Here is a 13463-nt window from a genome sequence, read left to right as displayed (position 1 = left end):
ACCAAACGTCCCGCGCCTATTAAAGTCCTTCACCGAGTTCATCCCCTGAGAAAAACTTGGCCACCCCTGGTATAACCCATAGATGGTCGAATGGGGCTACCCCTACCCCTAATCTATAGTTTGGGGAGCTTCAAACGAGAGGGTTCGATTTTTTGGTCAAACGAAAATATTTGCACGTTCTTCTTCCGCCATAGATGGTTCTTTTTCATCCCTTAACCCTAAATCACTATTCACAAGCACGCAGAGTCGATGTCATTGCACACTACTTGCAAACAGTATATTACTCAGTTTTCACATCAATGGATTTACAAAAAGAATAGCCGAGGGAATAGCAAGAATCAATTTATTTTTGTCAGAAGAATATTTGATTTCTTGAATACAATGTACTTCACTAAATATCTTGTATGTAAGTCTTGTTGTACTTTACTTTTGTGTAGCACATGTATGTATCATCTATATATCTTACATTCGTGTATATTGAATATAGTTTTATGCATACGTATATAGTACAATGTGTGCGTAACACTGAATTCATTATAACATGATCTCTGTTGTCACATAATGCAGGGTCTACACAAGCATAACGTAATCTCATCTTGAACAGAAACGTTGATGGTGGACGGGATCCTATAATTGCATCGCGAACATCAGTGTTTTATTAACTATCGAATTCTATTGCTCTTTATTGCAATTTCAATCAAATTTCAAACAAGATCTGTTCGATTTTGCATACAGCACGAGCGAAGTTAATGATACCTATATTGCATTGTCGTTGATTCTTTTAGAGTTTTAATTCAGTCCTTACAATTACATATCATTTACAGCAACGCGAAGAATTTTGTTAGAACAAATTATTTTGTACCCTGCGAGTATTTTGTGTTCGTTTAAGGGTTCCTCAAAATGGAAGGCATCGAGGTTCGGTTCGCAGTTTGTTACGCGCATAATCGCTCCATTTTCGACCGCGTTTGCGACGCGGTTACATTACGCGTGTGTAGACACACCATGAAAATCTACAACAGAACTTTTGTACTAATTCAATATTTTCGTAAGAGTAAATTCATATATGACTCTGGAAATGGACGTACACCACTTGATATTTACTCCCGGCTTAGTACACCTTGAGGAATTTTTAGTGAGAACATATACATTTGTAATCTGCTGCTAACTGACCTATCGAAAGTATGCTTAGGGTGTTTCTAAGTAAATGCCATATCAAATAACTGCTAAATGGTACGACATACAGGAAATTGTAAAAAAGCTGCAGATATCTTGGCTATATTAAAATGGTTCTACATGAGTTACCTTAAATAATGACTATGTTCTTTCCGATATAATAACAAATAGCAATAAAGAATTGGAAAAAAATGTGTGCATATAGAAATTTGTTGTATATTGACTACCATTTAGCAACTATTACATACCACAGTTATTTAGAGACATTCTTATATTACTGCATCTTTTATAATAATACTTGAGCAGTGCGTATATGTTAAAAATCTAACTTAACGTTTGCCTGTTAATACAATATTGCAATTAAAGTACATCGGATAATCATAGCTTTTCTCACTGAAATTTGTCTACACTACAGTCAATGTTCTTGCCACACTCCATAATCTTACAAATTGTAACATGAAAAAATTACTTTCTATATTCTCGTGCATAGAAACTTCGTCGATAGTTTTAAAACTAAATTGCTATTTTTAACATATCATTAAGTGCAATAATAGTAATTCAACTATATTCGTGAAGATATTCCTACGCAATGCAACCAAAAAATTATATTCTGTCTTGAACATGTATTCCAAAAATATATAATTAATACTGCTATTGATTAACTATCAGAGTGTATAACATTATGTTGAACTAACTTGCCCGTTAATGATTTCATTAAAAAAATAAATATAAGTCAATGAATAAAATTCTGTGTACTTCTTAAAAGTAGGTCAATAAAATTATTCTTATGGTACTATATGTATTTAATAATTCATTAACAATATTTGTAAACATATTACGAATGTAAAAACTCAAAAACAGTTACATTTAACCTTCCATTTAATGTGTAAAAATAAATAAACAACAAAATCTGTTATTGTATTAAATCAGTCTTAGTTCAGTCTTATATCGTGTAAATGTAACCAATGTCTCGTTTCAGTTCATTAGCGTCAAACTAAATCAAATGCGAGATTATTTGCATTTTTCAAAGACTGACACGTTAAATTCTTACGTATTGTACAAAACTCATATTTCGCGTGTTGGCAAATATTATTAGATGAAGCGTAATATTGATTTAATAATAATTTGTATCATGTTGAAAAGAAGAATGATGATGACGATAAGATAAATTATAAAAGCAAAAATGAAAGTAAAAAAAATAGTAATCATCGTAATAAATAATAAAAAGGAGTAGCAATAATTTTTGCTGATTAATACATACTCGTACCAAAATGCAATAATGCAAGTTAAAAGTACCTTCGAAGAATGATATGTTAAAACATTATTGAAACGTTGATCGGTATTAAATTGATAAAGTGTTGCATTAAACATGACAAAATTCATACTTTTCTTTCAGTTCTTTCTGCTCTTGCTTTGTTAGTTCTCGTTTTTGTTTATGTTTTTTCCTTCTTAATATTGTCGCATTTTTCCATGTAATTTGCATTCTTTCGTAAATACATATGCCCATAAACAACCTTTTAACTACAACAACCATGCATACATATTTATATCTAATATCAAATTGCATTTTAGTCTCTTTGTATCTTCAACAGGAGACAATATCATAAACTTATACGAATAGTGAAGCATTTTTACGACGCTCGTTACGTTAGTATTCTATACTGTTATTTCTCATTCGACACTGTTCAGTCACTAAACGATAAGATATTTCTTTTATGTACATATAAAAGGAACATTACACACTTTAAATCGACTATAAATAGAATTCATATAAAATAAGTAGCTGCCCCGATATTTGAGAATTTTTAAATAAAATAATGCAAGCACAAGTGAAACAAAGTTAATATGCATAGTAAAAAGTCGCAATATTTCTAATTTGTATCTCGTCATTAAATTGACTTTATTAATTACGTATCTATGGAACAATAATTAGCTTGTCTAATAAAATATTGAATCTGACATACATAAAAGTCCCATTTGCATCAATAGTAACGTTTATTATATCAGATTCTTCGTCATTTCTATTCCATTACTTTCAAATCCCAAATTCTAAATGCGCGTTCCAACCGAATACTGCATAATTTTATTTATCATATAATTTTCCCAATATAGTTTGTCTTTTTCATCTGAAATTGACGTCCGATAAAACAATTAAAAAAATATGGTAACTGTTTCGGTATTAAAAATAAATAAAATATAGTTTTAAAAATTCTTCGACGCGGGTTTAGGTTTTCTACTATTTACGACTACTTCATAAGATAGTCAATACCGAGGAAACCATCCTTAACTTCGTTACACTTTCTTTCTCTTTCGCGCCTTTCAAAAATTTAGATATTCGATTACTACGTATGAATAATGCGAAAATAATATTCTCTTCTGATGGGAGCCTTCGTAACGATATGACTTCAGAACAAAAAGTTCATTTTGTACTTATTGCTTGGCACTCAAAGTGAGAAAACCCGAAGCTTCAAAAAGACTCCATACGGATTTCCATATTATATACAGTCAGTAGGAAAATATTGCATCTAACAATTGATCCGTGGGCTAAGCGTCACACGCTTAATTCTAAAATTGAGGAAAACAGTAACATTGTGCTTTCATCACTGTCGCATATTCAACACGTATAAAATTTTATTCTCATATGCCAATCAACCAATCTAAATAAGAAGAACTCGATTATTACCAAAATCTACAACTACGATTCTACCATCCGGGCATAAAGCGATACCCGATGGTCTGTCCATTTCGTCCTCGCCTTTACCATAGCTACCGAATCGCCATTTTAATATACCAGCCGAATCGAATACTTGTATTCTGTGATTCCTAGAGTCGGCTATAATAATGTTACCGTCGTCGTCGATCACTAAACCCTGTGGCCTCAGGAACTGTTTCGAACTACCTGTGCATTCGCACTCGAAAATTCTAGCGTGCATAAAATCAGCATCGATTATCACGATTCTGTGATTATTGAAATCCGTTGTAACAACATTGCCTTCCGGATTAAACGCCACCCCGCGCGGCGAGTCGAAATGCTTCCACATGTTCGGAGTCGACTCGTAGCCGTACTTTCGTAAAAAAACACCCTCCGGGCTGAACAATTGGACACGATGATTCCTCGTGTCGGACACGACTATTTGGCATTCAGAATTCACAGCTACGTCCCAGGGGTAATTAAATTGCCCGCAACGACATCCCTTCTCGCCGAAATATAAAAGAAATAGGCCTTCCATTGTCAGTACCTGCGAAATTAATACGGATACGTTGACTCTACCAACTAGACATAAAATATTCAATATTTACGCAACTCCTAATTGTTGTAAATACCTGTATACGATGATTATCCTTATCAGCTACGATGATACGTCGCCGCGAATCGACTGCTACGCCAGCCGGACGATCGAATTGCCCTGGCGCGGTACCATGGCTGCCAAATCTTCTCACGAAGAAACCATCTTGTCGATATATCTGTATGCGATTATTCGATCTATCGGCGACCACTATGTGCCCTTCTCTATCACACGCTACACCCCACGGTCGGCAAAGATTATTTTGTGGATCTCCGTCGTTCCCGATGATTTTCAACGGCTTCACCGACAAATCGGAGTTGCGATTTATCTTAACTTTAACCGGAAACGTGTTCGAAGGGATTGGCCTTCCTCGTGGTCCTGAAGCCGGCGAGATCGAAAGTCTCTGCCTGGGAAATATTTGAGGCGAATTTCCACGGCCTGTTACGGCACGACGATCGCCTATAGGGCCCGGATTATTCACTACAACAGCTCCAAGATTTGCAATAGCATTAAGTGTCGTCCCCTCCAAACCGTTGAAAGAAATCCAGTTTTCTTCTTGCGAGGGAAGATATTGTCGACTTTGACGAATCTGAAAAACCTATGATTAACGAAAATAATATACTGAATCTAAAATATTCATTACACTTTCTTTGTTAATAATATATTTAATAAATAACTAAATTATTGAAATTGGGAGGTGGTCAGTATTGCAAATACAATAATGTCTGTCAAGTTGCAGAATTACCGAGAACTGGTTTCTACAACTTGAAAGACAGAAAAATGAAACACGATTAAACACTTGATCCTTAACTTGAATTCCAAAACACTGTTCGAGGAAATTTATTTAATAATTAATGATAATAATATCACCTAGTAATTAGTACATATTGTATTAATACCTCGGCTGATGCCATGTCCTTAGTAAGCAACAAGTTCAGTGGATTACTAGCAAGTGTTTTAGACTCCATTGCTTCGCTAAGCTTATCAGCAGCTCGCGACAATCGGGAGATTCCGTTTCTTAGTCCTTCGTCTCTCGCTTTTAAAGCGGCAAATTTAAGAAGTCGAGCTTTCTCAATTTTACTTAACAACTCCTTCTCCCTCGTTTCCAAAGCAGATGCTACTCTTCTTACGCACAACATCACGTCCGCTGTCGCTTGCCTTGCTTTTTGTTCCAAAATTTCTGCTGCTATCTGTGCAAAAAGAATCATTAAATTGACAACTTTTGTACGTATGCTATGATACAAATATTTTGGAGTTAGATTTAAATACTTACTTGTACAGCATCCAGTTCCTCCCTGAGAGCCGTGATTCCAAGTTTAGCCTCTTTTAATACTTTATTCGCTTGCATTCCAGCCCCCTCGACAGCTTCCATTAAATTTATCGTTATGTGTCCATGATGATGATGAATTCCGCACTCGCTGCAAAGAGGTTTACTACAAGTTTGACAATAAAATTTGTTAGCGTCGTGATGCACGTTGCAGAATAGAGGTAGTTCTGTAGAATTCAAATTTGGTATGTTGATTATCGGAGGACTTGGTATTCCTGTAAGTATGGCTAGCATTTGATTATGCTCATCCTCGTGGTTTAATTCCGTCGTATTCTGGAAAGAAATTATTAAAGTACAGAGATTTAATTTTTATTAATTTACAATTAATTTTCATAAAAATCGAACATTCTTATTTACCGAAAATTGACCCGCGGAACACGAGTCGCAAATTGTGTCAAGGCAATCTTTGCATTCGTTATTGATGGAATTTCCAGTTTGAGAGAACTGCGAGGAAGTCGATCCATTCAGGATATCGCCATTTACGACTTGCAGTAAACTGTTGATTAAGGAGTCAACGCTGAGATCGTCTGGTGATTGACGACAACAATGAGAATTTGTGCTGCTCCCCGAAGATACAGTACCGGGTGAACTTGCATTGAAATAGCTCGATTTGACAAACTGCCATGGAAATTTGTTTGACATCTGCGATAAAATAGATAGTAAACACGTATTAAACATTGTCCTGGCAGATGAAAACGAGAAGAGAATTTACGTGTACTTGAACGAAATAAAAATCTAGTTTGTACCTTACAGAGTAGATTTACATTTACATCGTGATCCTTGTCTTGATGATCGTGGATGTAGCCCCCGGAAAAATTCGTTTCACGATTGTAATCCTTCTCATGACTCATTGTGAGATCGATGCACGATTAAACGCCTTACAGAAATTTAATATTAGGATGCGGACTCGTCGTGATACCTTCGCCTGAAACAGACCAATAAAAGTTTGCTAGAATTAGAGTGTGACTAACAAATTGCGGAGTTATCCAATGTTTATAAACGTTATTTTGAAAGGGCTCGCAAGCTCTGTTACACAGTTAAGAGGGGTTCGTAGAAAAAAAAAAGTTAAGAACCACCGATCCAGGAGAGCGTTTTATTATATTTCTGAGTTTCTATTGTAACAAGCAATAACAAGCAAAATGTGTATATAAAAAGACAGAAACTACCATAAAGCTATACATACATAACGGTACGATAAACACAACACTACATAGAGTGGGACCTCGGGACCGATTATCCGCGGTCGTGGTTATTCAGGGTCTGGTTAATCCAGGGTTCGGTTATCCGGCATAGCAGGTCATACCTAAACGATAGAATTCTTCTTTCGTTTAGTTCGTCACTTTCTAAAATTATGTACAGGACATTCCCGCTACTTTTGTTCACGGAGCATAAAAGACGAACGAGGCAGGTAGAGAAATAAATTTCGGTCGACATTACTTCGTTAATTTTGTTTCCCCGAGTCTTAACTATCCAATGGGTCTGGGGATCGGTTAATCGAGGCCATACTGTATAAGCAATAAGCTATTTATGAAGCTATACGATAATAAAAATTACTGAAGGACCAAAAGTAATAATTTAAACGCTTATTTATGTCGTTGGATATTTCTCAGCGCGTCGTTTCAATGTGACCATTTTTTATTAACATCACAATCACGATTTGGAATCTATACATATATCGATCTCGATCGTAATTATGTATAAAATGATTAACGTTCGCTATATTCAATCATAATTACTGCCGTTCCGGTCGGAGCGCTGCGGTCTTATTTTTCTTCCGGATTGGTAATGTTACAATTGACACAGGAATGGTAACCGGGAGCTACGTCATATAATACGAGAATATATTGAATATGATCTATTTTGTACTTTGATAGATTATAAAACGAAGCTTAGAGTTCAAGACAATTTTAGAACAAAGCTACAAATTTTTGCAAGCTAAGAATACGTACGATTTACGCTCAGTGCCTAATTTACGTACTTATTGTATTTCGTCTTCAAGTGAAATATGTGTCTGTTTTGTATATGTAAAGTGCACGAAATATAATTAAACAATTTTGAAGACTCACATCACAAATTTTCACTTTTGGGGGAAGGGGGAAAGGGGAACATTCTTGAATTATTCTGTCGCATTCTTCCGGGTCTGGTAGTTTCTGGTAGAATAGTGTAAATGTGTGTGTCTGGCCGTGTGATTTCGGAGTAAACTCGTCGACGAAGCGTGTCGATGTCAAATGCGTGCCGTGGTCGTGTCCCGAGATGAAAGCGAAAGTGAGCGACTAAAGGGAATAAGGTACGAGAAAAAGACAGATGTACCGAAGAAGAACTGCCACCAACCAGGAAATAAACAACTATCGATACCAAAAAAACTACTATTTTCCAAATCAAAACCATATTGAACAAAATTAGTTCTCGACCGAGACGATTAAAAAGAATTTACCTTTGTCGTACAATTTTAATTTAGAAAACGAAGTTGAACAAGTTTAATTGTGCTACTTTATAAAATGAAGAATCGGAAAATATTTGTATACAAAATATTTATTTCATTCATAACTTTCTCAATCTAGCAGTTTAGATTCGCATTAGATTTAAAGAGAAAATACTACACGTTAGCTTGCAAACTTTTCCCTTTTTCTTTTTCCAGCAGCTGGGCTGCAGCAGTTAGAGGGTGCTATCCTTGAAATTGCCATGGCGACCAGGGTTAGACCTACTATTCTTTTCGAGGGTCAAAAAGAAAGGGAAAGTGGAATATCTGTCGTCTGAAAGTGCTAGTATCGTATAACACAACGAATCGTGAAGAATAATAAATATCTACGAGCTTCCGGATAATATAGTACTCTAATTGAACCGTCAAAGATCATTCATATAAATTGTAAAATGCAGAACGATGTTATTCATTATTTCAAACACGAATTCGGGTTAGAATAATGTAAAATGGAACTCGGAAGCAGTCTCAATTTTAACTATAAAATATATTACAATTTGAATAGGAGTAGCGTATTTAAATACAACTTTCAAAAAATTCCACTAAATTCTCAAGATTCAAACGTATAACGTATTTAGAAATTATTTTATTTCAAAATATACCTCATATCGTACGAATATCAGAAACATAATATATTTCAAATATTTTATTATACAATTATAAAAATAAATTGCGTAAAATTTCGCATAAATATTTATTAGAAACATAATTCACATGACGAAAACGAACAAATGTTCCTAACTTTGTTTTGACTGTCGTTGACGATCTCCTTTGTGGATATACTTTCTCTCTTATTTAAATTTCAATGTCGTGCGAGGAGAACATTTTACGACGTAAATAGCGAAACGAAAACGATCGGGTTTGACCTATGTTAGTAAGCAAGTTTCAAAATCCAAATTATTACGGTCTCTTCGGCTCGATAGTATCACTCGTTAAAATTCGATAATCGTATTTATTAATTATTTATCAAAGAGTCGAAGCAAATCAATGGAATAAAATAAAATTTATATACATACCTTCGTCACGCCGAAACGCTTTATAAAATACTAAGCATTCAGTGCGTCATTGGTTTTGTTGGAACAAAAAGCACTAATTATTTCACCTTTTAAAAGTATTGGACAATCATGGGACAGCGATAAAGCCGTACGAAGCGGACAAATATCAGAGCTCAGAACGTTAATTTGTTTTTAATTGTTCGCTCGAGACGTGTGGACAGTCGCGAAGATCCATGAGCAAATTCACGGTTATTGGAGCACTAAATTAATCGGTATCGGGCACGTGCTCGTCGAATGAAATATTGAACCCGTCGTGTCTCCGATCTGCACTGAACTTCCGAATTCGACTACTGTACTCGACTAAATCCCGTTGAAACTCAACGCCAGCATTCCTCCCCTCTTCTCTGCCACTAAGCCAGTGGTCCTCTCTCGACCAATCCAAAGAATGCATTTTTACCCCTCATTCAAATCGGTGATTCTCACCCCCGCAGTATCGTTTCTTCGATGAAGCTCACAACAATTTTTCTTTTTTCACGTCCCACGCTGTCTTCCTATATTCTTTCAACGTAACTCTCCCTTTCCGTCGTATCGAATGATCGAAATTCCCAAGAGCGTGATTACGAGAATAAACGGCGATAGTTTAACAAAAATATTATTACAGCGTACGAGAATTATTACATTTCACGTTGTACCGATATTTCTCTAATTCAAGATCAGTTATCCGGACAATACTCTACAGTATATTAGCTTCCATTATTAATCTCTGATTTATCATACTAATTACGAATCCAGTCATAATTAAAAATTTCTTGTTGTTTTCTTAACATTTACAAATAGTAAAATTGTTTAATGTAAAATGCCATTTAATGTAAAATTGTTTAATGTAAAATAGTACTCTCATGCACGATCAGTTTTCTCGAAATAATTTTTTATCTACTGATAATTTATTCTACCCCTATGCATGCTTTGGAAACTCTAACCGATAACCAATAATATTTCTCTAATTGCACAAAATATTAAATACAAAGTAAGCAAACGATCAAACAATAAAAATGGACGATTTGCACTGTCGAAGTATTTCTGAATAAATATCGATGGAAATCGTGTTTCTTACAGGATTCCTGGGTGTACGTGGTTTACAGGCGGTTAAGGGTGAAACATTCGTAGTAATCACAGTCACTGTCACAAACTCTGTCACTACCGCTTCAAATAATATCTTTTTCGAGCATACGTACATGTGTGAAGCGTACACAGATATTCTTCCGTCTACTTCATTCCGTTAGGTGAAACGTAGCCCCGTCGAATCATTTAAGGGAAGCTTGATCGCAGCCACCTTCTACAGTGTACGTATGCTGTACCTACCTACATAGTCGGCCATCGGGGTAGAACAATTTTCACGTAAGGGAGGCAAGGGCGCATGCGCTACAAAATCATGAATGGAGCCACCGTTCAATGCGAATCAGGCTACACCGTCACAGTCATACAACCACTTTACTTATATACGTATATATACCCTTCCAACCTTGAGACAAAGTAGGGTTGATCTGACAAATCTAGTTCTATTCTGTACAGAAGCAGGTTGAATGATCAATGTCATCCTGATCATCATAAACGACTTTAATATTACCATTACAATCACAGAAAAATAAGAGAAATGCTGAAAAAATTGGACCCCAACACAATTCAACACATTAATTAAATTTGTCAGTTCTTCGAAATGTAATAGTTGATATTTCACATAAAATTGTTACAGTTTGACTAACAGGTCTTTGGACAGTAGATTTTACTTTCACCCCTTCGGTTAGAATGCCAGTATTATTATCGATTATACGGCGCCAGCGTACGTGGGATGTACAATTTTACTCTAAAGCAATGAATCCAAAATGTACTATAGATTCTCTTGCAGATGGTTCTATTCGTTCAACCGGTGAAACGACATTTCTATAACTAGGGTTTTGAATAATCGGTCCAGGGAAACTAAAATTGGAATCATGGGGTGAAATAAGAGTACACAAAGCAATTTTAAAATATGCATGTTTATTGTATGAAAGGATGATTGGTAAATGAAATATAAAGAACGAATTAATAATTCCTGATAATACCAGAAATTCGATCGAAAAAATATAAAGTGTAGCGTAATATTTTAATATTTGAGTTTAAATGAAACATCATTTTAAAGATCATAATTTATCGTAAAGTCGTCAGCTGACGTAGGAAGAATTAACGCAACACAGGTTTATGAATGGACACCGAAAGTGTGAGGATCACGTGGCATGGCGCTGTAGCGCTTTAACGATCGAGAACATCCTGTCTCCTCCCTTCCTCGAGCTTTATTACACCTTTCTCTCATTTCTCCTTTGATGGGACAAAGCACTATAGAATGTATCACTTAAAATATTTGGCTAGACCCCAAATAATTAAAATTTCGCGAATGCCAAATATATTCGACAATTGTCTGGCAAAAGGCTTTCTCGTTGTTTCATAAGTGTTTTACTTTATTTCATGAGTAGTTATTGCGCATTGGTGTAGTATAAAAAGATCTAATTTTTTAATGAAACAGAAGTGAAAACAAAATGTTTGTTTTTTCAATTTTCTGGTTTATTTTATCACGCTTTGTTGTCAATGATAATTGTATAAATGCGGAGTTATATTATTGGTTGGTGAATTATTGTTTCATTTTCTTTTAATAATTCATTCATTAATTGAAGCATTATTCAAAAGTTTTTAAATTTTCACTGGGTGTAGGAGAACGCGTAGGCGTAGAGAGTAACTCAGGTGTAGGCGTACAGTAGGCGGATATGTATGAAGGAAGGGATAGGATCGTTGAATAGTCCGTGTTTGTGGCACATACATGTACGCGCAAGCGTACAACCCTGTTATACGAAACGAAATGTTAAATTTCGTAGGTATTACACCAATGGAATCAATGAATTACGTTTATATAAAATTAGCAAAATATACAAAAATGTTCCACGTGTTTAGTACATTAAATGTTATGAATCATTCACATATTATATCTCTCCCTATGTATTAAAAAAGTAATGTGTGCCCATTCATCTGTTTATGACATCATAGAAGGTACAGATAGGTATGAACATAAAATAGCAACTTCAAATTGAACGTATCGAAATGTAAATTCACAGACATGGCAAACTGTATCTAAACTGTTAAAATTTTTAATCGAGCTAAGAACAGCGGAAAACAGCTTGTAAATAATTTATAGAACCCCGGGTTATAGAAAATAAACAAAGAAACAGAACAGTGATTAAAAGAAACCATCAAAAGTCAGAGTGGAGGGTAAACAGAATAAAGCGAAAATGTGCGAAGGCGAGAACGACATCTCTACGATATTAAGAATCAACTAAAAAAAAATGGATAGTGGGGGCATAGTGATGATACTGGATAAGCGAAGGGTGGTTGTGGGTGGAAAGAGGGGAATACGTTGATAACATCTTTACTATGCCAAGACTAAAGAAAGGAGAACGAAGGTGTGGCGCCGTGGTGGTGAGTGGGAGTATGGCAGAGGTTATCGTAGCTCTACGCAGAGGGTTGAGCATCCAAGTCGAAATAAATACTATAACGTAAAATTAAATGCAAATTGAAGTATGCAGCTATTACTTTAAGATGTAGAGATGCATTTTTCATTAGCATCGATGTATGATAAATACACTACAGAATATAAAGCCTTAGGGATGGGTTAAACAATTCCATCTGGGTGTACTATTTGCCGTAGTGTTTTTTTCCTACGATTTTACTGAATGGGGTAACACTGAAATCGAGTGAACGATGTTGCCTCCAAATCGAGTGGATATGTGTGTGTTTTGCCGAGGGAGTACAAACTTCTATCGGATGATTCAAAAGTGGAATCATTAAATTTACTGGTACGTCTTACAAAAAATGTATTGCAAGAATATATTTTAATAAACGTATCATGATATATAATTTTAAATTAAATATTCTGACGATAAGACCTGTACGTTTAGTACATTACCCTACAAGGTTTACCTACTGGTGGTAAATATTTTAAGGGTTGATTTTAAGGGTCAAATATCATCTTCAAATGAAAATTAAGAATGCAGATATTGCGTTTGAGAATTTTCTACTCTTCGACCTACAAGAAAAATTTTGTAATGAAGTAATATTCCGAAAAATTTTTTCTCTACGGCTGAATATATTTCAACGAAACTTCAATTTCATTACTT

General features: G+C 35.2%; 1 protein-coding gene across 1 annotated transcript; it reads right to left on the bottom strand.

Annotated features, from left to right (window-relative positions):
* Nucleotides 1-3787: 3787 nt before the first annotated feature.
* On the bottom strand, nucleotides 3788-9408 carry LOC122405358 (E3 ubiquitin-protein ligase TRIM71-like). The gene is given in 7 exon segments (XM_043410042.1): nucleotides 3788-4412; nucleotides 4498-5136; nucleotides 5360-5650; nucleotides 5734-6060; nucleotides 6145-6429; nucleotides 6534-6712; nucleotides 9283-9408. Coding segments are annotated over 6 exon segments (2229 nt in total). The 5' UTR covers nucleotides 6639-6712; nucleotides 9283-9408; the 3' UTR covers nucleotides 3788-3830.
* Between the last annotated feature and the right edge of the window lie 4055 nt (nucleotides 9409-13463).

Source organism: Colletes gigas, unplaced genomic scaffold, assembly GCF_013123115.1.
Source record: "Colletes gigas isolate AHSC1104 unplaced genomic scaffold, ASM1312311v1 Colletes_gigas_Sc00004, whole genome shotgun sequence".
NCBI lineage: Eukaryota > Metazoa > Arthropoda > Insecta > Hymenoptera > Colletidae > Colletes > Colletes gigas.
Note: the sequence above shows the minus strand (reverse complement) of the source record. Positions and strands in the feature narration are given on the sequence as shown.